The sequence below is a fragment of the Notolabrus celidotus genome, chromosome 19, assembly GCF_009762535.1.
Source record: "Notolabrus celidotus isolate fNotCel1 chromosome 19, fNotCel1.pri, whole genome shotgun sequence".
Taxonomy (NCBI): Eukaryota; Metazoa; Chordata; class Actinopteri; order Labriformes; family Labridae; genus Notolabrus; species Notolabrus celidotus.
In genome coordinates, this window is record NC_048290.1 from 17,749,692 (window position 1) to 17,777,399 (window position 27,708).

Genomic DNA, 27,708 nt, shown 5'->3' on the forward strand with positions numbered 1-27,708 from the left:
ACTCTGCCCAAACATACAAACATTCACTGTCCAACCTGAGAAAGCATGTTGAGCTATGCAACATTTGTTTAATTCCAGAGGAACATTTCAAACTAAGTTGTCTGTGCTTGGAGTGATTTAGTTTCTGTTTTTATTGGTGTAGTTTTAGAGATTTCAAGTAATGGTGGAATGAATTGGCCAACTCCATTCAATCTGCAGAGTCCCTCTCTACTTTCAAAAAACAGCTAAAGACCCAGCTCTTTAGGAAGCACTATGCACTTAGCTAGACTGTTTTCCACTGTTGTCCCCAGTGGCAGATCATGTCTTCCAGCTACAATTGACTCGCACTGTCCTGTTCTACTCTGGGAATCTGTGTTCAGCTCTGGAGTGACCCAGCACTTGGTACTTTGATCATTATTGTGGTGATGACAAGTTAATTGTTGATGATGATAATGAAAGGTCTTAAATGGTTTGGTTGCTTCATTGTAGATGTTCCTTATCTTACAAAAAAAAAAAAAAGAAATTCCTTACTTACTTTTGTGTATTGTCTTTACACTGCTTGGCAGTACCTGCACCCAAATGGACTTGAAGCACTTTGTTACTCGAACTGATCTTGTTTCCTCTTGTCTAGAACTTTGCTTTTGTTGTTCTTGCTCTCGTATGTACGTCCCTTTGGATAAAAGCGTCTGCTAAATGACATTGTAACATTGTAACATTGTAAGTACTCCAGTACTTTAACTGAAGTAATAATCTGACAGAGCAACTTTCACTTGTATTGGAGTAATATTTGACCTGGAGGATCTATACTTTGACTTAAGTAATGAAGCTGTGTACTTTGTCCACCACTGAGCAGGTGTAATCTGCGAGTTCAAGTCATGGACTGTAAAAAGAGGTTTGTATACATTTTTGATATTTATTAGTATACAGTCAGGATTTTTGTTGTTGGTATATTTTTGTTTTTGTCGCTCATAAAGAGACATCACTGTTAACGTCAGTCTGTTACATAGTGAGCTAAAAACTTCTCACTGGAGCTTCAAGCAGTGTCACAATTTTTACCTTATTTAATCATCCTCGTACATTATATCCACACATTTATTTTATTATATCTTCTAATAAACATTATTATTTTAATAATAATGTTTTTTTAGTATTTTTTTCTAATTGTGAAAACTGTTCAAAAGACAGTATGAAAGCTGAGGAGGAGCATGTAAGAGGAGCTTTTTTGTATTCAGTCACACAAGGTCAGTTTTACTTTCACAGTATTAAGTTAAGGGACACTGTATCACACACTCCTGCTAATGTGCAGGTTAATAAAACAACACACAGAGTGACGACACGTCTGATTTAAGTATTTTATTTGGCGTGTTTGTGGAAAATCATAGTTTGTTCCCTCCAACACTCAGAGACAACTATGAGGACGTCACAACTCCTCAGGTGACTCTCACATGCTTTTATAAACTCTTTAACACAAAGACAGAAAAATATTTGGAGTTACATTCATTTGGTAAAAAGAGCCAGATTTTAAAAGTACAGGTGAAGCTTTTAACACAGTGTTCACACAGTTTGACATGATATCGAAGTATTTAGGTATTAAGGCGAAGAGCAACGCCTTATTCCTGTTCAATAAATTAAAAGATTGATATATTTTCTTGCTAAATCTGTGCCCTTTGCAAATATAATAAGCTTTAATGCTAAAATGCAACATAACACATCAAATATAATCATGCAATTATTTATTTTAACTGCAAATAATCGGAAATATAAAAACCCTTTCACCACAGAGACATTTAGTTTGTTACAAAGTCAAGTACATGGAATATATTTGTATTTATAGAATAAATCACAATAACGCGTCCCTTTGCTGCACATTATTTGTAAAAATATTATTCCACCTTAAAACATCCGCCTCCGTGTACGACATGTGGACCAGCCGGCTGGTCTGAAGACAGAGGATCAGGAATATCTGATTTACACAAACATGTAGTGGTGCATTTAAACATACAGAAACATACAGTAACACACACACACACACACACACACACACACACACACACACACACACACACACACACACACACACACACACACACACACACACACACACACACACACAGTGCTGAGGGACGATCTATTGTATATTGTCTGTCCGGAGACAACAGAGTCTTTGTGCGTCTGCAGCTGTAGGACTGACCTCAGAGCAGCCTACACCGACAGAGCGAGTGTGTCAGCGTTATCTCTAAACTCAGAAACAAATAGTAAAACATCAAAACACTAAATATGATTCTTTTAATGTCCATCTGCTGCAAAGAGTGAGCTGCAGCACGATCACAAAACTGTCTAAAACTACAAAGTGCAACGAATGGGAAACTGAGCAGCCGCAGTAAAAGCAGAAACATTGCCGACTCACATCAGTGATTATTTACTCAAAGGACAGGGGATGAAGTGCGTAGGCTTCTGTGTCTGAACAGGGCTACGTGGACCTAAAGGTGAGGCTACGGCATCAAATCCAGTTCTATAAAAATCTAGTTCTTTTGGGCAGAAAACCGTGACCCTTGATCTGTGATCCTATCTGAATTGTGAGAACTAGCGTGCACAAATACTTCAGCCACCCCAACTTGAAACATTGACAAAGTTCAGGCACCCCAGTCTGAAAAGTCTAGCTCCGCCCCCGTGGTTGAGACCAATACAGAGCACAAAGGAAAGCAAAGAACGGGCCTTATGCTACAGGAAGTGAGAATCACAACAACCAATAAATGCTAATGTTGATCTGAAGCGTCAGGATTGTTGTCAATAGACGAGAATCTGTCGTCTTAGAAGCTTTATCATTCAGTTTGTTGAAATGTAACATTCAGTGTCTCTCACCTGATCGGTGTTTTCTATCATGAAGCTTAAGTCTGTAAAATATGGTAAAGAGTTGAAAAGAGCATAAAAAGAAGTGCAGGGATTGGACGGTTACACGTGGCCTGCCACATGAACACAAGTCTGTGCTCTTTCACAAGAGCATCAAGCGAACTGACGGAGTCACATGGTCACATTATTTCATTCCAAAAACAAAAACATTCAAATAAAACAATAAAAAAGAAACTTTAAAACATTTAAAAATCCTCTGTGTCCTTTAGTGGTTTATAAAAATCCTCCTCACGTGTGCAAACAGTTCCATAAGTACGTTTATACAAAGATTAATCAGCATCACAAACAATAACAGATTAAAAGCGTCAGTTCCAGTCAGTCTCCGCGACCTCTGACCTCGCTGCAAGCCAAGGGTCCCGTCATCTCGTAAACACGACTTTTATCTCAGAAGTGTTCAGATTTACAAGCTGACGATGTGCTCCTGTACGCACCATTTATTCAGTGTTTCACTACAACTCCCACAATGCAGTGGTCTTCAGGGTATCATTCAAGTAATCTGTGCTCTAAGCGTGGTCAAAGTTCCTCTGGGTGTGTTTCAGGGATCATTCAGGATGAATTCCAAAAGTTTGTTCCTGTGAGTCACTGAGACCTCAAAGGATGTGGAAACAAGACTCAAGATTTAAAACAAGAGAACTAAAGGCCTGACCCGAATGTCGGAGATGGTTGTGAAGTGTCAGTATCCAGTTTTTTTGTCCCTTTAACACCAAAACATCGCAGCTAGCTGGGTGTATCCTCCGTCTTACAAAATGCATAAATTGAAGACTTTAAACTTCTAATATCTGCAGATAAACTTTCTTATTTTGGAGCATAAATGAGACATTTTCGAGCAGAAGTGTTACACTAAGGGCGGACTCACAATTCGTAGCGAGGCAAAGCATGATTGTCCCCCCTCCTCTGTCCTCCACTGGGCTACACATTCAGAGCGATGTGCACATGTCATCACCTTGTAATACGAGGTGAAAGTGCTTCACTGCACCTTCATGATCGCACGTCAGTTTCCAGTGCTAAAATCGTGTCATATTCTGACCTTAATGGATATTATTCATATTGATTCTGCAAGGCAGTCGCATCGTCATGCATTATGTCCATGTTGCCTACCCATGCTTCTGCTCGTGCATTAAGCTCACCTTTTCAAACCATGCCAGGACCAAAGAGGTGCACCGAGCCTGGGCACGATACGGAGCTCTCACACGAGTCAAACAATCTGGACTTTATAGGGGCGAATCATGCTCGAGCACGGTAGTGCGAGTGCAACCTTTTTTAAGGCTCAAGTTGCTATCACCTGGCGAAGCGTTCCCCCTGAGCTGCTGGGAGCGTTTGAATGTGGGAAGACGTGATGGAGGAGTTGAATCTGAATTTCAAGGAGTATTTTCAGACTGACTGTGAACACCTGGAAGCCGGGCTCTCTGACACTGAGGTAAATAAATTTAAACGCTACCAATTGTGAGAAGAGACTTAACACACCTCCCACCACCTTATTAAATATGCTTAAAGGGTTAATATCTTTATACTGCAGTAGTCTTTTTTCATGCTATGTGCATGGAGACATGTCTGCACACATACAGTCCTACAATCAGACGTCACAGAGCGAGATCCAGTGGACGAAGCTGCAGACGTTTCTCTCAGTGAGTCTCAATGACGACCGGCTCAAACGCTCCAGGAGTTCCTCTGCAGAGAGACAGAAACACGTAACACTTCAAAACAAACAAACAAACATGAGGGCAGGTAAACAGAGAGAGGAGGGGGAGTGTACCTGTTGGCGAGTTGCGTCCCGCTGAGCGCCGTCGTCCCGTCTTTGCTCACAAACAGCCTCAGGTTGCTGTCTGCAGAGGAACAGAGAGAAGCTGTGAAACACGTCGAGCTGAATCAAAATCTCTCAAAGACAGAAACCGTGCTGGACCTTCGTTGTTGCTGCTGTCAGAGAAATTCTGACTCTGGATGATTTTCTCCACGATGGCGTCTGCATCGATGCGAGTGTCGTCCACACAGCTAGGCTGCCGCTGCACGTTGTCCTTCTTCCTCCTGATGAAGAGGACGACAGAGAGAGAATTCATATACGAAACAGGATATCATCATACATGCTATTTATGACCACGGATATGATCTGATTCTAAAACAAGTCACCAAATCCAGAGTCATTTTTCTAAACATATACAAGCAGCATCCTCCAGGACTGAAACAGTAACATGCAAGTGCAAAAAGAAACTGCAGTTCCTCCAGGGTCCACTAGAATGTGTCTCCTGCAGTTCCTCCAGTGTCCACTAGAGTGTGCCTCCTGCTGTTCCTCCAGTGTCCACTACAGTGTGTCTCCTGCAGTGAGTCAGTCCCCATAGAGCCCCATGTTAAAATGTTACAGCAGAAATGAACATGTTTACAGCCTGGTACAAAAACAGTTTGGGTCTCTATAGCTCATTTCTCTCTTCATGAAAATTGTACGGCTGAGTTTATATACAACTCACCTGTTTACAGCAGGTTATTACCTGGCTGTGTTCAATACTTGATTCTGATTGGCTGAAACCCCATAACAATAGAAATAAACACAAGCAACAACCTGATCACACACGTCATATCAAATCAATCTGAGAGCAGAATAGAACCAAACAGGTCAAAGCAGAATAGAATGGAATGGAAAAGATCAAAGGAGATTTATCAAAGCCAAATAACAACAGTTATTAATTCTGGACAGAAAAGGGACACCAGGGTTTAAGGGACCACAACAAGCTGTTGTTTTTTAATGTTACTCAGAGCATGTGATGTTAAAAACTATGAAAATAAAGCTAACACAACTCAAACCAAAGATCGCATGAACTTTAGTCTCCTTTAAATGAATAAATGTGTTGATTTAACTGAATTTATACTACATTACAATAAAAATTAAGATAAATATCCACAACTTGAAGACTTCTCTTCAGATTGAAGCTGCTCATTTCTTGTTTTTGTGCTTCTTCAGCCTGAAATACTTCCTGTGACCCGAAGAGAACATCGACACACACTCCTCTCAGAGCGACATGAACTCCTGGAGAATTCGTGGCATGTCACTTTACACATACCTGAGACTCAACCTGAGACGGAAACCAGACGAGCCACACACTAAAAACGACACGTGACTCTAGAAGACATGTGGTTAAAAAAACAAGCAGGTGTATGTGTACGAGTTCATGGGAAAGTGTGTGTGTATGTGTGTATTTGTGTGTGTGTGTGTATGTGTGTGAGTGTGTGTGTATATATATGTGTGTGTGTGTGTGTGTTTGTGTGTACCTGGAGGATCTATTGGACATAAGGGCGACTGCAGTGGGAGGAGGCGGTCTATCTGGTTTGGTGGGTGTGGCTAGTTTGGGCGCCTCTGTCGGGGTGGAGGGAGGCTGCTGGGAGGAGGAGGGGTGGGCGGGGCCACAGGAGGCGCTGCTGCTGGAGGAGGCGTTTCTATGGTGACTGAGGTCCGTCAGGCTGGAGCAGCGAGAGTGAGCCGTGCTGTAACCTAAAGGAGGGAGGAAAGGAGACAAGGACACATTAAACAGGGAAGGAAGAGTAAAAGGAAAGGAAAGAAGGAAACATCAAAGCGGAGGAAGAGTAAAAGGAAAGGAAAGAAGGAAACATCAAAGAGGGAAGGAAGAGTAAAAGGAAAGGAAAGAAGGAAACATCAAAGAGGGAAGGAAGAATAAAAGGAAAGGAAAAAAGAAACATCAAACAGGGAAGGAAGAGTGAAAGGAAAGGTGGGGCATGGAAAGGGAAATGAAAGGAAAGAATAAGAGGGGAAGAAAAGGAATGGAGTGTGGAAATGAAAAAGGTGAAGAGAAAGGAAAAAAGAAAAGAAGGAAAGGAGAAAGATAAGGGGATAGGAAAGGATAAATGAACAGTGAATGGAAAGGTGAGAGGAAAGGAAAAGAAAGGGGAGGAGAAAGGAAACGTAAGGTGAGAAGAAAGGAAAAGAGAAAGAAACGGGGTTAGGAAACGAGAAATAAATGTCAAAAGGAAAGAAGAAAGGAAAGGACACGAAAGAAGGAGAAAGGACAGGAAAGGGGAGGAGAGTAGAGTAGAAAGGATAGAATAAAGTAAAGGAAAGTAGGACAGGAGACAGGGTAGTAAAAAAAGGAAAGGAGACAGAAAAGGGGACGGTAAGGAGAAAGGAAAGGAATCATCTGTTCCCTCTAAAGAACTCTGCTTTGTTCCATTTTTAAACATGTAAAACCTCGTTTTTGTTCCGGATCAGATTTCTTCTCGTTGAAGGTAAACTCGTCTCACCTGAGATCTTGCTGTGCTGAGAGGCGTAGCTCGAGCTGCGGACGTGACCTGACTGAAACACGTCATCTGGACTGGACACACACTCTCCCTCCTCAGGCAGCCCTAAAGAACACACACACACACACACACACACACACACACACACACACACACACACACACACACACAGAGAGAACCTTTATAATATCGACCTTCTTGTATCTTCTTGTCATTAAGAGGTAACAGTTAGCGTTACCTGCGCTGCGTACGGACGACTGTTTGTGTTTGAAGGAGCGAGGAGACTCTTTGAAGCTTCCTCGTGTCGTCACCGAGGCGTCCGTGCTCTCTCCCTTACAGTCCAGCTGCAGGGTTGGATCCTCGTCCCCGATAGAGACCGATTTGGCCGTGCTGGGAGGCCTGAAAGAAAAACATCAGTGTCAAATAAAAACATCATTATAATATCACTTAGTGCCAGTGTGTGCCCCCCTTTGCTCGATCATAACTTAATCAAAACTGAGCCCACAGATATGATACTTATATCTTTAGATTCAGTGTGTTTTGTGTTTTCAGAGGACACCAGTTTTAATATTGTGATGTGAGTAAAGCTTTTGTATCAAGCTAACAAACTGAGAGAGTAAAAAAGCTTCCTGAGTTGAAAAACTTGCTCAAAAGTTGTTTTTAAGTGTTCTTTGGGATTTGAAATTTGCACTAAGAGTAGTCTATGCATCCAGAAGTAAACTACATCAATTATTTCATTAATTTTGCTAATTTTGTCAACTTAATTCAGTCAGTTTGTCAACATGTGAACAAAAACAGACCCAAAATAAACCAGGACGTTAGCTGCAACAACTCACGTTTTAAAGCAGGGATCCCCAGACAGGAGAGTCATCCCGATCGTCACCTTTAATAAAGAATGAAACAAACAAAGCTGTGTTACATAACTGTTACTGATGAGTTCAGTGTGTGTGTGTGTGTGTGTGTGTGTGTGTGTGTGTGTGTGTGTGTGTGTGTGTGTGTGTGTGTGTGTGTGTGTGTGTGTGTGTCCTGCCTTGAGGATGGAGTTGTCCTGTCGGGTGTTTTTGGTGTCGTAACCCTCCAGGATGCAGCAGCGCACGGTCGAGCCTGAACCAGCAAACTCTGCCATGTTGAGATCAGCAAAACCCAGCTGCACACACACACGCACACATTTACACAAACACACACACACACACACACACACACACACACACACACACACACACACACACACACACACACACACACACACACACACACACGCAACAACAACAGAAAGTGAAAACATTAGCAGACAGAAACGTGTGTTTTGTTCACTTTAAAGTAAAGTCTGTTTCTCAGCTGATTTTATTCTTCTCCTGTTTTTTTTCTCATCTTTCTTCAAACACTCTGTTCACAGTGTCCGTTTTATTTCTCCTGTGAGGAAGTGAAGGAGGAGAAACAGACTGCAGACACTTTCAGCAGGAGTGGATAACCTCCTTTAACCTCCTCATTCATGCTTTTCTGCATACTCAGCACTTCTCCTCTCCTCAAGGGTCACTGTGTGTGTCTGCCGTGCTGCGTTTGAGTCTCTGACTTCACTCAGGATCCTGGACTTTCTTTGTTTTGGTCCAACTATTCCATAAATATAGTAAAGTTTGCACACACTGATGTTTACGCCTACCTGACATCATGCAAACTGCTGATACTTTAAACACAGGACACACTCTGCAGAGAACACACTCATCATCACCCTGCAGAGTCACATGCTGCCGTCACTGAACCCTGTGATGTGTTCAGGGTCGTTAAATCTCCGACACCATAAATAGTTTAACACTCTGATCTTTACAAGTTCACAGGTTTGACTAAAGGTGAAGCAAACGGCCGATTTACATGAGCTCTGAGATCTGATGAAACAAACGTACCTTGGAGAAAGTTTTCCCTCCTTTGAGCTCCTGGAGAAAAAGAAAGAGAGAGAGAGAGAGAGAGAGAGAGAGAGAGAGAGAGAGAGAGAGAGAGAGAGAGAGAGAGAGAGAGACATAGACAGAGAGAGACAGAGAGAGACAAAGACAGAGAGAGAGAGAGAGAGAGAGAGAGAGAGAGAGAGAGAGAGAGAGAGAGAGGTTAAATAATAGAGGACCAGAAACAGCTGACTGCTACCTTCATCTCTACGGTCGCATCATAAACACATCACATGGATCTCATCTGTAACCACCTGCTGTGTCACTGTCACCACTTTAACACATCAGAGCAACTAGGAGATTAAAAAGAAAAGAGGAATGAAGGAAAGGAGAGTAGAAAGGAAAGAGGAAAGAAGGAAAGGAGAGTAGAAAGGAAAGAGTAAGGAAGGAGAGGAGAGTAGAGTAAAAAGGGCAAGAGGAAAGAAGGAGAGTAGAGTAGAAAGGAAAGAGAAGAGTAGAAAGCAAAAAGGAAAGAAGGAGAGGAGAGTAGAAAGAAAAGAGGAAGGAAAAAGAGGAGAGTAGAAAGGAGAGTAGAGAGGAAAGAGGAAAGAAGGAAAGGAGAGTAGAAAGGAAAGAGGAAAGAAGGAAAGAGGAAAGAAGGAGAGTAGAGTAGAAAGGAAAGAGAAGAGTAGAAAGCAAAAAGGAAAGAAGGAGAGGAGAATAGAAAGAAAAGAGGAAGGAAAAAGAGGAGAGTAGAGAGGAAAGAGGAAAGAAGGAAAGAAGAGTAGAAAGGAAAGAGGAAAGAAGGAAAGGGGAAGGAAGGAGAGGAGAGTAGAGTAGAAAGGCAAGAGGAGAGAAGGAGAGTAGAGTAGAAAGGAAAGAGAACAGTAGAAAGCAAAAAGGAAAGAAGGAGAGTAGCGTAGAAAGGAAAGAGAACAGTAGAAAGCAAAAAGGAAAGAAGGAAAGGAGAGTAGAAGAAAAAAGGAAGGAAAAAGAGGAGAGTAGAAAGGAGAGTAGAAAGGAAAGTGGAAAGAAAAAGAGGAGAGTGGAAAGGAAAGAGGAATGAAGGAGAGGAGAGCAGAGTAGAAAGGAAAGAGGAAAGAAGGAGAGGAGAGTAGAAAGGAAAGAGGAAAGAAGGAGAGGAGAGTAGAAAGGAAAGAGGAAAGAAGGAGAGGAGAGTAGAAAGGAAAGAGAGAAAAAGGAGAGGAGAGTAGAAAGGAAAGAGTCTGTTTGACCAAGAGAAGAAGAAGAAAAGAAGAAAACTAGCAAGGAATGTTAAAACACAGGAGGAGTGGAGTGGAAGAGACGTCTAACAAAGTGAAGAAAACAAACCTGAACACGGTTTGAGCTTTGTCAGAGTTACGGGAAGAGGAGCTGATCCATGAGCAGCTGTTATTGTCTGACTGTTAAGAATGATAGTGAAAAAAAGCCAATGTTTTGACTAAACCGCAGTGAGCACAGGTGGCTGCTGGGAGTCGTAGTTTACCTTGCGTACAGAGACTCTGCAGGTGCAGGGGTCCAACACTCCACTGGTTGTGTTTGCGCTCATCTTACACACGAACGAGTACTTCTTCCTCCATCGGACGCAGTTCTGCTGCACCTCCTCCCTGAATGCGTGCGCACACACACACACACACACACACACACACACACACACACACACACACACACACACACACACACACCACACACACACACACACACACACACACACACACACACAGTGTTACTCATTCTTCTAGAGAAATGTTTACAGTTGAGTAAAAAACTGATCATAAAGGTCCAAAATCCCCCGAGCGATTGAACCCCTGAACGCCTCAGTCATAGTTTCTTTCCTCTGATCCTTCAAAATAAAAGTTGCCACTGGAGATGTTTTGCTTTGCTTTTGTTGTGCAGCTGTTTAAAGTAAATTCAGGGTTGTTAATCTCTAATAAAATCTCAACAACACACTAAGACTTGAAGTTTAACCATGCAACATAGTCTTGATTTAAACAAAGCTTTAAATATGACATCTATTCTACTCCAAACATATAAAGCTTCAAATCTAAAAGTCTAAGTGTCTTTTATTCACAGAGGAAATGAAGCTGAAAGCCTCGGCCTGCCTCCTCTCAGAAAAAAAATAAAGTCCAGATGGTCTGGATGATCTCATCTGGATCTGAAGGGGTTTTCCTCTGACATGGATTAGAGACAGATTGAGGGTTTATCTGTGAAAGACATTTCTAACTCAACATATCTCGTCTCTATGAACTCTGTGGATTTGACATTACAGAAGAAACACTCACTCAGAGATAGAGAGAGGGATTCTCTTTCTCTGCTGCAGGAGATTTATCACAGCGTTTATACGAAATTACATGTTTCCATATGCAGAGAGAATCAGAGGATGCTGCACGAAGAACAATAAGATGAGGAAACGAAAACTACTTTTACAATGTTTGTTTGTTGAATGGAGGTCTATGAAAGAGGACTAGAGACACTGATTTTTTTTTTAGGTCTGACCTTCACGGAATGTTCCATTCACCTGCTGCCCACTCTGATGGTGTGATCCATCGTTTCTGATGCGTTCCAGGAAGTTAGGAAATCTAAGCACTGATTGTCTTCAGTGACACAGCATCAAGCAGATTTGTGTCTCAGTGTAAATGTTTGATCTAGAACAGATTGTTAGCTTATCTTCATGCAGATATCTGTTTATAGAGAGAAAGAAATCCTCCTCAGATTAACAATCAGGGGACCTGGGATCTCATGTGCTCCTCCTGCTTTTGCTCTCCATACAGACTGTTTTTCCTGCAGACACCAAAGCCTGCTGACACCTGATTGGTCTCTACACTTCAACACAGGGTGGATTTGAATTCCATTGGACCACGATCAAACATCCTCCTTCTTTACCAGGTCTCCACATATTTCTATGTGCAAGACTCTGGATTCAAACTGCAACATGACTGTGAGTTGGGTGGAGTCAGTGAATGTTTAAAGAGTGCTCCATCTCTTCATTGGTGGAATTTGAGGCCACAGAGAGAAGAAAGGCCCCATGGGATCAACCCAGCGTGTCCCTCCCTCTGAGCACAAACAGAAAGAGAACTATCAGCTCCACCAGCTGAGACCACAGGAGTGTTTTTACAAACTAAAGCTGTTCACAAGGTTTTCTGAATTCCCTCTCGCACACACCGGACCTGTCTGGACTCGGCTGTGATGTTATCAGTCCCTGCCCGGTTCCTGTCAAGAGGAAAAATTACACAGAAGTTGAGATCTCTACATGTTAGGGATTTCCAAAACACACCTGTGCAGAAAGAAGCTCAAGATAACAGATCTAAGACCCACATGTTTGACATGTCACGCCGCATAAAATGCTGAACCATGTTTTGTTTATAAAAATGTTTTTTCGTTTTAAATTTGATGCCAGCAACACGTTTCAAGCAGTAACATGACTGGGTATAAAGAGGCCACTCCAGGAAGAGGTTTACCACTCTGTGACTCTGTAGTGGAAATCTCTGCATTAAAAACAGACATGACTCCGTAGTGGGAGTCACCGCATGGGCTCAATATCACTTCAAAAACCATTGTCTGTGAACCCACAAATACAGGTTCAAACCGAACCATGCTAAGAGGAAACCATATACAAACATGATCCAGAAACACGGAGACTTCTCTGGACCTGAGCCCGTTTAAGATGGACTGAGGGAAAGTGGAAAACTGTCCTGTGGTCTGATGAATCAAAATCTGACATTCTTTTTGGAAATCATGGACGCTGTGTCCTCTGCTCTAAAGAGGAGAGGGACCACCCGGCTTGTTATCAGCTCACAGTTCAAAGCCAGCGTCACTGATGGTATGAGGCTCATAAGAGTCCATGGCATGGGTAGCTTCCACATCTGTGAAGGCTCCATTAATGCTGAACAATGACAATCCAGACAATGACGTCTTCAGGAAGACCGTACATATTTCAGCAAGACGATGCCAAACCACATTCTGCATGTATTACAACAGCATGGTTCTGTAGTAGAAGAGTCCAGGTGCTAATACGACAAAGGAGACCCTGAACTGTTGAGCAGTTGAGATCCTCTATCAGACCAGAATGGGACAACATTTCACTCTGAAGTCCAGAACCTGGTCTCCTGGGTTCACCAACCTTCACAGGGTGTTGTTAGTCGAGGAACGTGGCCTGTCAGCTGCGTGTCGGGGCTTGTCTCCACTGAGTCAGTTTCAGCTTTTTGACGCTCTTCCTATCTTTTCTCAACCTTTCATGAAATCTCAGTTTTGTCTAAGTTAACTTTGAATGAGTAAGAACTCAGAATCTGTAACAAACTTAAGGAGGAGATATCCAGGAGACATCATAACAGGTTGATGAACTTGTACTCCAGACTAACTTTATATTCCTTCAGACATTGACTCAAGTTGAATCCGGTATCTTCGGGCGTTCTTTCCTCACAACCTTTAACGTACATTTTTATCATTACATCTCTCCTCCTCCACTTATCTGACCTGGAGTTAACAGCTCTCTAAACAACCAGCCTGGAGGCAGAAAACCATCAGACCGGTTCTCCCACTTCTTTTCTTACAACCTGCACAAACACACCATTGTACCGTGAGTCAACACCAGCTGCAGCGAGCTGCTCCTCTGAGAGACAGATTTTAAGTGTGAGCTCAGTGAAGAGTTTAATGGTTATATCTCAGAAAATCATTTAAGTGGCAGATAGTTCAACTTTGATGACAGGAACAGTTCTTGACTTTGTGAGCCATCTTTCTGTTGATCAGTCATCTTTCATCATCTTAAGATAAAACTACCTGTCCTCTGTTTTCCTGCAGAGCTCTGCATATTTTTAATGACTAATCCTGCAGCCAGGATCATAAACATATTACACACCATCACATTAACGAGAAGAAAAAACACACACTGCAGATTTAATGTGACTATAAAGATCCTTGAAGATCCTGCACTAATGCCTTGTCGCTTTCGATGCATCCATGTGCTCCTTGGATCTTCCCAGTTTCCGACCTGAGAAGTCATTCTTCCGACTTTGATTTGTTTACATGCTTATAATTCAAAAAGTCTGTTTTTTTTGACTGTGCATAGTTTTGGTTTGTTGAAGCATTACTTCTGTTTCATGTCGATAGTCGATTAATTGTTAACATCCCTAGTACACAGTCATAGCCATAAATGAAATGGTACCAATCATTGGCATAATAATTTCTTTCGGTGTTTCGGTTCTCGGCCTTGGTTTCCTCATTTTCGGTTTCGGCCAAGAATTCTTCACATTACTTCCGACACAGGACAGAGATCTTTAGTCTAAAACATCTCTACAGAGGATTTGTAATCAGCACCAGACCAAAGCTAAGCAGGAAGTTTAGAGATAAGACGGCAGATTCAAAGAGCTCATCAGAGCTGGATCTGCACAATCAAACATCTGCTGACATGCTGCAGGAAATCCTCACTCCTGCTGAGTGTTTATGATTACGTTTTAAGGGAAGACTCAAATCTGTTTGGGTTAAACACTCCCTCTCGGTTATCTCTGTCCTCTCATTGGTTGCTCTCTGACTTTTTTTCTGCTTTAAGAATCTGAGGAATGAAACAACCCTAGGAAACACTTTCACTGGAGAGAGCTCGAACCTAGAGAGGCCACGAGTTATTGAGTTATCATCGTAACTGCTGGAGTCTGCTGTAAATTATGTGAAACAAGGAGGAGAGACGGCCTGTCAGACTCACAGTATTTGGCACATATACTAGAGGAGAGCTGCTTCTGCAGGTGCTGCCTGATGTTAGACTCCATCTACACAAACTAAAGATGCAGCAGAGCCTCTTCTGAGCCTCTTTTAAGAGATTTACAGATCTCATAGCAGAAATCAGGAACCAGAACATCAATCCAGAGACAGGTTTATGATTCAGAGCCTCTAAATTATAATTTAACATCCGTCTGATCTCTCAATCAGTACGAACACACCTGAAACTGAACGCACCAGAAACAGGAATAACTGCAGTGAAAGCAGACTCAGGAGATCAGACGGTTACACTTCTCTTTTTTAGAGGAGAAGAAAACTACTTTTACAATGTTTGTTTGTTGAATGGAGGTCTATGAAAGAGGATTAGAGACATTGATGTTTTTTAGCTCTGACCTTCTTCACGGAATGTTCCATTTGTTCTTAGAATTCTGACATCAAAGACATTCTGGAATTCTGGAATTCTGCCTTTGTTCTCAGAATTCTAGAACAACTGCTGTTGCTCTCCATACAGACTTTAGTTTTAAAAACTGCAACCAGACAACCAAGCACAGCCTCTGAGACACTTTTAAATACAAAGAGTAATCCCAACCAGTTTAAATCCTGAAAAACAACACAAGAGGGCCGGGTAATTAACGATATTTGGTCACACTTGTAGTCACGTGACTCCACCTAGTTCATTCTGCGACATAGAAGCAACATGGATGAGAACTCAAACGCCAAGCGAGAACTGAGCGACTTGAGCAGGTTGAACCGAAGAAAGATTTGAAGTCCGTTGTTTGGATTCATGTCGGCTTTAGTGGTCAAGTTCAATCAATCTGACATAAACACAAAACAGCCTCAGCGAGAAAGGTTACACAACCAATCTGCTTCAACACTTCAGCACAATCACGTTCCAAACACGAATAATCACATTACGAACAATCACGTTAAAAAATGCAAACAATCATGTTGCAAACACGAACAATCGCGTTTTGAACACGAACAATCACGTTACGAACATGAGTGATAACGTTACAAACACGAACAATCACATTAAAAAATGCAAACAATCATGTTGCAAACACGAACAATCGCGTTACAAACACGAACAATCACATTACGAACACCGATAATCACGTTACGAACACAAACACAATCAATCACATTACGAACTTGAGTGATAGCGTTACGAACACGGACAATTGCTTATGAAAACGGCCAATCATGTAAAGGACACAAATAATCACGTTACAAACACCAACAATCACGTTATGAAAACGAACAATCACGTTTTCCAACACAAACATTGCATGGCTCAAAGAGAGACTGAGGAGCACCTAGCATCATGTGCCTCAGCAGAGCAGTTGTCGATAACACACATTTAGAAAAGCTACAAAACATGACGAGGATTTAAAAAGAAGAAAACATATCCCAGCTTTAATAGTGGAGCGTATTTGTAGAAGTGAACAGAGAATTGAAGATGTTTGAGAAACCTCAGAGAACAAAGTGCTGTAACGTGATCACTCATTTGTAGTGTTTGTCTGCAGAAGAGGGCGCCTTCACTCAGCCTTTCTCAGCTGTTGTTTGTCCGTTGTGTAACAGAGTTAATGTCGCGGACTACGCCTGATTCCTTTTGAAATACGTTTGAGAGGAATTTCTTCAAGTGTTGTTTCTCAGAGCGTCTCTGACTTTTCTACGGACAGAGAGAGTGAGAGGACACAATGAGGTGATTCTCTGCAGCGTGCATTACAGGAGGAGTGGGATGCTTTCTGTGCACACTCCTCTGTTGCATATTTCATACCTACACATGCAGATGAATCTGTTTGTTCACTTCCCAGTTTAACTCTCAACAAAGAAAGACTTAAAAACAGCCGCCTCTGTGTTTGCAGGTAATATTTCCAAAGATGGATTAAGGAGGAGCTTGTCCTGTAGCAGATAGCATGATGTCAACTTAACCAATAGAGAATGATTTCTTCATCTCCATGGTTCCCTCTCGAGTGATCACTGGCACGATAACGACATTCCTTCTAAAACAAAAAGCCTGTCAGGGTTGTGAAATCTTGAATAACTGGGATCAAGGTTTGGTCACAGAGAGTCTGCAGTAGAACAAATACTCACGTCAGGGAAAGATCTTTGTAAAGATTGGAGAAGACGGATGCTTTTCACCGAGCTCTAACACCTTCAACAAGAATAAATCTGAGGAGACGTGTTTTTATTTAACTTAAACATGAAGAAGCAGCAAAGATTTACAGATGTGTGACGAGCAGACTAACACCTGAACCTCTGCATTACAGCCCGACTGATGTGGGATGTTTTAGACTTTTACAAAAACTGATTTTAGCAGGGAAATATAACAGATTTGTCGACAAATGTGTCATCGTTATGTGTAAACCGTGCGTTCCACAGAGGCTTCACTCTGGCTTCCTTCAGCGACATAAACCTGAAACAGAAACTGATGTTCTTGTGATGTTCTTGTAATTAACGGATCTTAAGTTTGCTGAAACAACAACATCATGATGCAGATTAGTCAAAAATCAAAAGTCAAGCTTTGTCAGGTCTGTCCTCAAGAGGTGAAGAAAACTACTTTTGCAATGTTTGTTTGTTGAATGGAGGTCTATGAAAGAGGATTAGAGACACTTGATGTTTTTTAGGTCTGACCTTCTTCACGGAATGTTCCATTTGACGTCAGAATTCTAGAACACCTGTTCTAGACCACCTCTCCATACAGACTGTTTTTCCTGCTGACACCTGATTGTTGGATACAGACAGAGACCAGAACCCTTCTCGGACTAAAATCCAGACCCTGAGATCCAGATTCAACATGTTTCTGAATCAGAATCTGTAATTACAGGTTAGTTGTAGCTGAAAGTAAAAAGGTCTGTCACCAAGAGGAGAAGAAAACTACTTTTACAATGTTTGTTTGTTGAATGGAGGTGGGATCCATCATTTCTGATGCGTTCAAGGAAGTCAGGAAATCTAAACGCTGATTGTCTTTAGTGACACAGCATCGAGCAGATTTGTGTCTCAGTGTAAATGTTTGATCTAGAACAGATTGTTAGCTGCTCTTTACGCAGATATCTGTTTATAGAGAGAAAGAAATCCTCCTCAGATTAACAACCATGGGAGCCGTCATTACGCTGGATTGTGTTTTACACCTGGTGTTGCTCTACATACATACAGACAGTTTTTCCTGCTGACACCTTATTGGTCATCATTATTAGAGATCATGTGTCCAGAGGACTCGTCTCTTTTAGCTGCTATAATCTTGTGACTGAAACATCATGGTGAGGTAACAGTGACTCATAAACACCTGTCCCTGTTCTCTCTTCACTGAGCCACAGTGTTTGCATGCAGGTAAATGAGCTGGCGTCTAACTGTACCTGACCTGCAGCACTCAGTGATAACTTTTAAAGCTTTATGGTCGTCTCTGCTCGGTTATCAGGCTGGAATGTGGATCGTCATGCAGGGCGCTCCTGCATCAGGGGTCAAAGGTCAAAGGTAGCAGGAGTGTTTATCTGTAGCCTGAGGAGTCTGAGACAGTTTCATTTTTCATTTGATGCTTTCTGCTTTTGTTATTTGTGTCACAGTTTCCTGTGTTTATTTTTAACATCCTAATTTAGAGTACTCAGTTTAATCTCACTTATACCCTGGCTTTAAGACGCTGGTATAAACACAGATTCATGTGAGAGTATTCTGTTTATTTATGGGGCACCTTTTAGTAACTTCCTCCTTACTTGATGACTCTTCTCTGAAAACATTTCATCCTATCTGATCATTTTGTGAACACAAACCTGGCTGATAAAGCTGATTCTGATTCTACACGACTTCTGCGTCTGTCACAAGATTCTTCACACCTTCACACACATTTACACGCTGACTTTTAGTCACATCTTTTATCTATCGCTGCTGAAACTACAGAGCATCACAGAAAGCATCGAAGACAGTAAAAGAGGTCAGTGGGACGTAATCTCAGGATTCACAGCTGTCTGCAGACTCCATGTTCCTCCAGGTAACATCATCTGACAGGTATCAATCAACTATGTCAGCATCCAGCATCCAGGGTTGTTTCCCCTAAACAGTCAGAGCTTTATGATCATTGTTTGAAACATATAACCACTTTCCTCCCTCCTTTCCTCTTCAAAAATATGCTCCCATATTTCTTGAGTCATACATAAAATGTCAGACGGTGTGCAGGAGCTTTTTATCAGTGTCTTATAGTCTCACCCTCCTTCAACACACCTCTCACACATTCAGGTGTGCAGAGAAGATTTTCTCAGTCGTAAAAATTGGTTGGAATCAGGACCTAGACATTCAGATGTCACCTTCTCTTCAACCTAATTTCAGCCCAGGTGAGAGCTCAGTGAGGAGACACAGATTAACATCAACTGTCATCCCTACAAGGCACGTTATTCGCCAATCTAAGTCGATGTTTGACTGATAGATCGGAGAGCAAAGATGACAAAGGAAACCAGCTGAGCCTGATTTTTAAAAAGCTCCAGGAGACTTCTTTTGTCTCCACAAAGGTTCAAATCATAACACCTATAATGTCTGAATAAATCTATGAAGACAAATGAGCCCTGAGCTGGTTTGTAGCCGTACAGAGATAATAAAACCCTGGTGCAGTTTCAAACACGTGTCACATCACTGTGTTAGCTATGCATGGGTTGAAACTTGTTAAACTTTGGTGTGGTCTTTAAGGTTTGTCAGTTACTCTTTGAACCTGCAGACCTGTCCCAACACCTCCACACAGCTTACTCATACTGAGCTGATGTAATTACAGAGAGGCTTACTGCAGTCAGGTGTGCAGCACAACGGCATATGATGGAGGATTAAACGCCTTTTCAGTCAAATATCCACCCTACACCTGTCAGCGATAAACAAAAACTGTTAGAGGACGTGTTCTGCTCAGGTGCATCTGAGATTTGTGTTTCAGAAGCATATGATGAGAAGAACATCTTCATTCCAGCTCAGATATGATCTGTATCAGCTCTCAGGGTGGAGCTGAGAACCATCACGACAGAGACTTTCCCAGCAGACGTGAGGGTGAAATAACGCTCAGTGTGCTAAAGGTTAAAATGCAAGAGCTGCAGGTTTGTTCCAGTTTTACAGCCGGAGCTCTCTCTGCCTGATCTGAGGAGGAACATGTCAACAAAAACACACACACAGGACCCGCTCCTCTGTAGCAGAGTGTGCAGAAACAAACAGACATGATGTAAAACTAAAGCCAGCCGACAGGGAGAGGATCAGTGAAGGCTGCGTGAAGGCTGCATGCAGGAGAGGAAGTGACAGGTAGTTCTCACCTGGATGACAGGGTGGTAAAGTCTCCTCCCTCCATCAGCCGGATCTTACAGAACAGGACCCCGTTAACGAAGGGCACCGCTGTCAGCTCCTCCAGAGTGAAGTTAACCTGAAACTTAAACTTCTTCTTTTTCATCAGGAACGACATGGTGCCCAGCTGCTGCAGGGTGCTCATGCTGCACAGATGGACTCCAAAATAAAGTCTGCTTTTCAAGGGTTCAGAGTGGGGGTTTAAAATCTGTCTCCTCTGCAGGGCTGATCATGTTTTCAGATATATGTGGACCTGGAAATGAAAAACACAGTTAGTTCAGCTTTAAAAAACTGTTTGCATTAAATATTTTACATCAATAAAACTTTTAAAACTCTTCTTTTGTGTTTTATTAAACCGAACACGTCCCGAACAAACGATTAATCGACTTTTCTCCTAGTTTTAGACTCTCTGTAACTTTTGTCCAACATTTTCACTCTCCCGGTGCAGACAGCTGCCACGCAAACACCTCAACCTCAAACTCTCCTGAACGGTCCTAGAAACTTCCAGTCGAACTCACCGTCCAGTCCGTCTCCTACTCCTCATCCTCGGTTAAACCGATCAGCTGTGACCCGCTGCGGAGAACCGGAGTGTGACTTCTGGGAACTTTTCTCAGCTCCGGTGCATCTTCTCCAACTTTTCCCTCCTTGGAGAGCTCAAGAGTCAGTCTGTCAGTCAGGGATGGTCCGTGAACGCATCACGTTACAGGCACGTTAGGGATCGTCAATGAAGTCTCAGCACTGAAAAATGTGTGAAAGACATTAAGATAGTATTTTTGAATTTTATACTGAGCAGGTGTGATTATTAAAGTATTTTTTTTAAAGTAAACTCAAGACGTACCTTTTTAACCTAGCTTTTGATTTGGAGTAATTTATTTTTAGCCCTGGACTGCATTATGACTATTTATTTTAATCTTTATAATTTGTATTATTATTTGAATCATTGCTTCAACATTTATTTATCTGATTTAATTATTTATTTATTTATTTATTGTATTCGTCTGTTCTTGTTAACGCTAACGTATTTTTTAACTTTTCTTTCCACTTTTAATTATTTTATTAATTTTACTGTAATGATTTTATTTTACTTATAAGTATTTTATTCATAATCATGCCTTTTATAATTTTACCATTCCTGTTGTTTTCTGTCTCTCTGTTATTCTGTGAAGCACTTCGGGCAGCATGTTTTTATGTATGAAAGTTGCTATATTAATAAAGTTGAGTTGAGTTGAGTTAAAGAAGAAAAAACTATAAAATAAGATTCATAATGTATCAAAATTATTTTTGCATCACTATTTTTTATTATTTAAAAAAACATTAATTAGTTGTGGTCCGTAAAGAACAAACATGTTTCCCTAAAAAATCAACTCTATCAATCTAGCTGTTTCTGTAGTTTAAAAAAATACGCATGAACATTTTCTAATACCAATGATAAACTGCTCTCACATTTTCACCGCTGAGAACATTCACGGACGGCCTCCTTACATTTTCCAGAGTTGTCCCTCACAGCAGGAGGTTTTCCCTGTTGGAGGGAGGAGTTGGAGGATGTCTCAGGACTCAGGAGGCAGGGCATGAGGTGAAAAGGAAGGAAACTGTGCATCCCCTCCTGTATCTGAAGTTGCATCTTGGTCCCTGCTCATACTTATTTGGACTTTTTTTTTCTGTAGGATTTACAAAATGTGACCTACTGAAGAGGATTATGGCCAGCAAAAACATCTTTTTGGAGCTAAGACCAGATATATTTTTTTTAATTTTGACTTTGATCTCAGAATTCTGACGTTAATCTAAAAATTCTGACTTTGATCTCAGAATTCTGACTCTTATCTCAGAAAATAAAAAGTCAGCTAAAAACCAAAAATGTATATATTTCAGTGGTCCTAATCATACTCTTCTGTAGTGAAGATTTTAAAAACATGTTAAAAAGATATTTCAAAAACTTGTTTTCCCTTAAAGAACAAGCCTCTCATGTATTGCTTGATAAAGGTTCAGCACCAAAGCATTACTAAAAATCTATCATTTCTGCAGGTCAGTTTGCAGCAGATTGATGGACTCACTCCCGGTGTCTTTTGATACAGAAGTGCACAGTATTTTATCCATATTTTGTCTAAATTTATATTTATAAGGCTCTTTTATGACCGTTAAGTTTCTGTTTAGTTTCAATTCAACACTTTAATGTCATCAGAAAGGGATTAATTTGAATGTCTGACTTATAAAAACATAAACTCATCGTTTAATCCTTTCAGCTGATGTTTTTTGCACTTTCGCATCCCAGCAGATCTGAAGTGGAACATCCCCTCACACCCTTATAGGTAAAGCTACCAGAGTCAGGTCTCTGTGTTTCTTCTCCTTGGTCTTCCTCAGCCTCTTCTGCTCCATCTTGGCGTTCACACTGTTTTCCTGCAGAGCTCTGTACCGACTCCTCCTGGAGATCTCAGCAGCTCAACACAAATAACTGAACACTATGGAGGATTTTAAACTGTTATTTTAATGTAAATAGTTGCATACTGTCGCTCCTTCAGGGATGAATTTTGCTGAAACACACTGACCTCTTGTGGTCGGTTAGTAGAAATGCAGTCTGCAGGAAACTACATTTCTCTTCTCACTGAGCCGAGACGCGAGCTGCAGAATAACTGAAGACTGCCTGCTCTCACAAACACGATGCTCTTCTTTACTCAGAGTTAACACTGCTGCATGAGTTTAGGACACTAAAAATAAATGTGCTTGATTAAAAACATAGCAGAAATATCAAAAACAAACTATTAAATAACTTATACTCATTAACATCAACATAGAAGTTTAAAGCGTCCCAATAAAACAAAGTAAAATCCTGTACATGCTCGCTCTAAGGCAACTTCTGACAACTTCTCTCTCTCACACACAAGCACGCACGCACAAACGCACACACACACACACACACACACACACACACACACACACACACACACACACACACACACACACACACACCCAGTCTCATTGTGTCTCCTCGTGCTGTGGAGGAGGCGAGGTGGAGGGTTTAGGCCGATTCTGCTCCTCCGTAGCGGCTGCAGAGCTGTTGGAGTTTGCATTTTCGATCCCGCTCTGCAGGAACTTTCTCAGGTCTTTGAGAGCCGGTCGCAGCATCTGGACTAACGCCAGAAGGGCGGCCTGCGTCCCCTCCAGCGCCTGGGCCTGTCTCTCCTGAGCGAACGCCTGCGCCTCCTGAGAGCGGCGCATCACCTGCAGCAGCTCGTTCTGGCCCTCCAGGTGCTGAGCGATCTGGCGGATGTGGACGTTGGTGACTCTCTGCTCCTGCAGCAGGCGGGCCGAGTTCAGGGCGATGCGGCTCTTCAGCTCCTGAGGTTTGGCCTGACCCTGAGGAGGAGGAGGGGACACCGAGGACGAGGCCAGCATCTCCACCGGGGCCTCGACCGCCGTCACCACGGTGGGAGTGGGGTCGCCCACTGTGGTGGTGCAGTACTCCACCACTCCTCCATCCTCCAGGGTGTGGTACGTGGTTTCAGCTGGAGACAGGATGGAGAAAGAGGGATGAGGTGCTGTGGGAGGAGACTCTCCAGGACGGGAAGGAGAGGTTCAACCCTTTGGTGAATATGCAAATTTTGTTTTACTCTGGGGGTTAGCAGGGAAGAGTCAGGGTCAAAATCTCTGTCTGTTTTTATTCACACATGCAGCCCACTATGAAATATGTCAGGATTTGTGTGCATGTGTGAATGAAGCTTATAATCTAACTACCATAAAACTTCCAATAGAAGCCCACCCCAATTAAAGGCAGGGTCTCTTTTAGTAGCCGGGTGTGGCTGTACGTTTGACAAATAAAGACCGGTTTTATTTAGAAGCTGGGTTACATTTACTGTTTTTCTGGCAGTCTGACGAAGCACCTGATTTTTTACACTGACACTGAATGCCACACGTCACGTTTACTGATCACCAAAGCAGCACAGAGAAAGCAGGAGGACCTGAATGTCGTCAGGGTGAGAAGTTAGTGCAACAAAAAGCAGCAGGAGGAGCCTTTCTACTGGTTTTTAAGAAGATGGGAGTAAACAAAGCTGAACTTAAGCTTATGTCAGAGTAAGACGGAGAACGCAGACTACAGATTTGCATGGGGAGGGGGATTAATCTACAACATGCAAGCATGATATCATCATGCTGATTACATAGATCAGCGTTAGTTTCCTGGGAGTTAGGATGAAAGCTGAAGACATTTATCCACCACTGAGTGAAGGGTGGACTTCACTGCATGTGGTGACTCTAAAGATGGACATAAAGGCTGAAATAACCACACAAAGCTCATCTTTGCAGGGTTAATTTTTATTCAAAATAATTAAAAGCCTGCCTCTAATTGAGGTCTGTCCCAAATAAAGGCCCAAGCTTCTGATTTAAGTTTTATGGTACATCTTAAACATATGATTAGACCTCATCTCGCAAGATAATATCAGCTGTGTCATGTTACGTACATGCATTAACTTCCTGCAGAACTTTTACTCAGGAGCTGGCACGAAAAAGTCTGGGTAAAGTCTGGCTGTTTGTGTTCACATGTGCAGCCACACCTTAAAACCTTTGGAGGAGTCTGTGCATGTGTGAATACAGCTTTGCTTTTATATCACAGGAGAAAGAAACTCACCAGTTTTTGTTTCATCGCAAACTGTCCCTGATCCGGCTGGAAGAGCTGAAACACAGACAGAAAGAGAGAGAGGCAGACAAACAAAGGTGAAAAATATAAATGAAACACTTTGACTGTCTTGTTTCTCTATTATAAATATGACACAGGATACCCCAGGCTGATTGTCAGTGCATACATTTTTAAACACGGGTTTCAGGGTCATGGAGGTCACATCCCATGTAGAAATATGTGCAGCTCTGTGTTATGGTCTTGGAGGAGCATGTCTATACAGGAAAATGTGCATTTGCAGTTATTTGGTGCACATTTGCTTCACAACTTCTTCTGTACCTCCTTCTATTTAAACACAAACATGCATAAAAAAAACCCTGTGTAAACATTTTTTAGGCATGTTTTCTTGTCAATTATTAGTCCAAAGATGTAATAAAGTGTTCAGGATGTGTTCCACAGATTATAAGCATATGCATTAGAGATGTGATGTTCGTGAACGAGCCAGTCTTTTGAATGGCTCTTTTAAGTGAACGATGAGAACCGATTCGCAGTTGCTAGCCGTTAATTTGGGAGCCGTTTTTATATGCAGATTGCCCGCGCTGCCTTCACGTGTATGTAGTATGTAGTAGTCAGTAGGTACTGCCTACTACATACTGCGTTTGAATTTAGTATGTAGTATGACTGTTCTGTTCGATCTGTGTTGCAGTGTGCTGAGCCAGACGTCACTAGATTTCCGGTTTCGGAAATCTGAAGTGAACAACGGCGAAGCTGATGGATAAACTGCTTCTTTTTCATCACTTATAATTTAAAAAGTTAGGAAGTGGTTTATATGTAATTCAATAACTTTCACAGATTTCCTCCCGTCAAAAAAAGAGGATAAACAAAAAGCGGAACAAGCGCTATGCATTGTGGGAAACAGTACGCGAGGCAAACTGGTCCGATGCATACTGAGAAATTTTCCCGAATCAGTAGACATCCGGGGAGTTTTGGCATACGGCAGATTTTGTTCTTGTTCACATACTGCCTACTACATACTGAATTTTGGCCAAATCAGTACGTATTGCTTGTATAGTAGGGGGTTTCAGAAACAGCCCTCGTTATTGTTTACATTGTTTCGATATGGATTTGAGTCAAGAAGCTGAGCTCCTGTTTGTAAAGTAGTTCAGGTGCAGAAACAACAGGTGGGGTAGTACAATTTTGCATTCTCCTTTTTATAAAGTCCTAATTTTTATTCTAGTTGTATTTATATTTTTTATATACATATATATTTATTCTTATTTATTATTTTTATGTTTTTTTCTGTATTGTTAAAATCTTCTTGAGTGGAACATTTTTACAGTAAAGTTGTTTTGCATGGAAGTTATCTGTAGCCTGCATAGTTTCTATAGTGCCACGAAGATTTTTAGGTGAGGGAAAATTGAAAATAGTCATCTCACTGTCTAAGCATGGGGATATGACACCATCTTATACAATGTTTACAATGCCAAATGAAATTATAATCAATATTTCATTTTACCCACCAATAGAGTATATATATTGGTGGGATATGTAAGTTTGAATTAATCTGATCCAAATTTTATATATATCTGCCACCAGTGACTGTTTCCTTGATAAAAACGAGTTACCCCTGGTTGACTTCTAAAAAAGAGCCAGTCTTTTGAACGGTTCTTTGAAAGGAACCTCAAGATCCAGTTCCCTTCAAAGAGCCATAAATCCCATCTCTAAAATGCATAATGGACTTTGATTTTAAGCCTACACATGAAACATGCATCACAGGAGCTCTGCAGATGACTCCACCAAGAAGAAGTTCTACTTTGTGTATCTTGCTGATGTTTTGATGCATCTCCTCTGTCAGACCCTGTGCAGTGATCTGAGCATGCTCGGACTGCAGACTCGGCTCACTTACTCTCTGTCAGGGTGACGGTGGTGGCGGTGCTCACAGACACGGGCAGGGTGATCTCAGCATCAGAGTCTCCTGCAGGTAAGCTGATGATGGTGGCCTCCCCCAGCAGGTTACAGATCCGCTGCTGCATGGCGGTGAGGATGACGGGAACTGGAGTGCAGTCCGCGGAGTTGCCCTCGATGGCAGCCCGAGCCTGGGCCACCTTCCTCCGGACCTCGGTCTTCATGTCGGACCACTTCTTCTTCACCTCGGGCAGCTCTCTGGGACAGGTGGTGACCGCGTTCACCTTTTTCAGGATGTCTGCCCATGCGTTATTCTTGGCCATGTGTGTGACTCCAGCATTGAAATGGTTAACCAGTGTGTGCTTTTGTTTCTCTATTTCCTCCACTATGATCTCCACCTCCCGCTCCGAGAAATTCATTTTTCGCTTTTTCGCGGCCGATGCCATAATGACAGAAATCCTCTTTAGAGGTAATTGTGCGTATTGTACGCACAAATAGTTGGATTTACTCAAAGATGTGCGCAACGTAATGGCTTCCAGAATCGGCTTTCTTCTTCCTACCAACAACGCTTACGTTAGCTGGGCGTGTAGCCCCGCCCCCTCACACCTCATTGGTCGGACACAACTCGGTCACGCTGAATACTCTGCTGCTATTGGCGGAACCAAACATCAATCACCCAACCAGCCAAACAAACTATGTGATTCAAAAGCCAAATAAAGAGTTTCCTCCATAGACTGTATAATAGGTTTCCTCACGCTATGTTCCAGCCTTAGTTTGTGAATATGAATTCTTTAATTTAATTTTATTTCAATGTCAACATTAATAGAAAATATAGCATCAAAATTCAAACCTTAGAAAACACATTAAAAAAATGTAAGTTCTATTTATTTTAACAACTCAACTCAACTCAACTTTATTTATTTAGCACCTTTCATTCATATAAACATGCAGCCAAAAGTGCTTCACAAAATAACAGAGAGACAGAAAACAACAGCAATGGTAAAATTAAAAAAAGGCATGATTATAAGTAAAATACTTTAAAATAACACAGTAAAATTAATAGAATAAGTAAGAGTGGGAAGGGAAGTTAAAAATAAGGTAGTGTTGACAAGATCAGATGAATACAGGGAATAAAATAGATAAATGAATAATTAAACAAGATAAATAGATGTTAAA

At 41.7% G+C, this 27,708-nt stretch overlaps 2 protein-coding genes across 2 annotated transcripts; both read right to left on the reverse strand.

Moving 5' to 3' along the window:
• Nucleotides 1-1,317: 1,317 nt before the first annotated feature.
• Nucleotides 1,318-20,739, reverse strand: fam102ab (family with sequence similarity 102 member Ab). Its single transcript, XM_034710387.1, has 12 exons — nt 20,540-20,739; nt 19,994-20,274; nt 10,492-10,612; nt 9,030-9,059; nt 8,159-8,275; nt 7,965-8,011; nt 7,367-7,527; nt 7,132-7,233; nt 6,148-6,367; nt 4,790-4,911; nt 4,643-4,712; nt 1,318-4,557 (listed from the first exon to the last, which is right to left on the reverse strand). Exons 2-12 carry the CDS (start codon nt 20,164-20,166, stop codon nt 4,512-4,514), a joined length of 1,209 nt encoding a protein of 402 aa, XP_034566278.1. The 5' UTR covers nt 20,167-20,274; nt 20,540-20,739; the 3' UTR covers nt 1,318-4,511.
• A 1,743-nt stretch (nt 20,740-22,482) lies between these two features.
• naif1 (nuclear apoptosis inducing factor 1) lies at nt 22,483-27,122 on the reverse strand. Its single transcript, XM_034710435.1, has 3 exons — nt 26,534-27,122; nt 24,640-24,684; nt 22,483-23,521 (listed from the first exon to the last, which is right to left on the reverse strand). Exons 1-3 carry the CDS (start codon nt 26,976-26,978, stop codon nt 22,992-22,994), a joined length of 1,020 nt encoding a protein of 339 aa, XP_034566326.1. The 5' UTR covers nt 26,979-27,122; the 3' UTR covers nt 22,483-22,991.
• Between the last annotated feature and the right edge of the window lie 586 nt (nt 27,123-27,708).

Bases quoted from the DNA above. Each gene is read 5' to 3' on its own strand.
- fam102ab (XM_034710387.1), bottom strand. From the start codon at position 20,166: ATGAGCACCCTGCAGCAGCTGGGCACCATGTCGTTCCTGATGAAAAAG. The intron at 7,234-7,366 runs GTAACGCTAACT...TGTGTTCTTTAG, and splicing joins GTCGTCCGTACGCAGCGCAG to GGCTGCCTGAGGAGGGAGAG. The intron at 4,713-4,789 runs GTCCAGCACGGT...GTTCCTCTGCAG, and splicing joins TGACAGCAGCAACAACGAAG to ACAGCAACCTGAGGCTGTTT.
- naif1 (XM_034710435.1), bottom strand. From the start codon at position 26,978: ATGGCATCGGCCGCGAAAAAGCGAAAAATGAATTTCTCGGAGCGGGAG. The intron at 24,685-26,533 runs GTAAGTGAGCCG...TCTGTGTTTCAG, and splicing joins CACCGTCACCCTGACAGAGA to CTCTTCCAGCCGGATCAGGG. The intron at 23,522-24,639 runs GTGAGTTTCTTT...TCCTGTCTCCAG, and splicing joins TTGCGATGAAACAAAAACTG to CTGAAACCACGTACCACACC.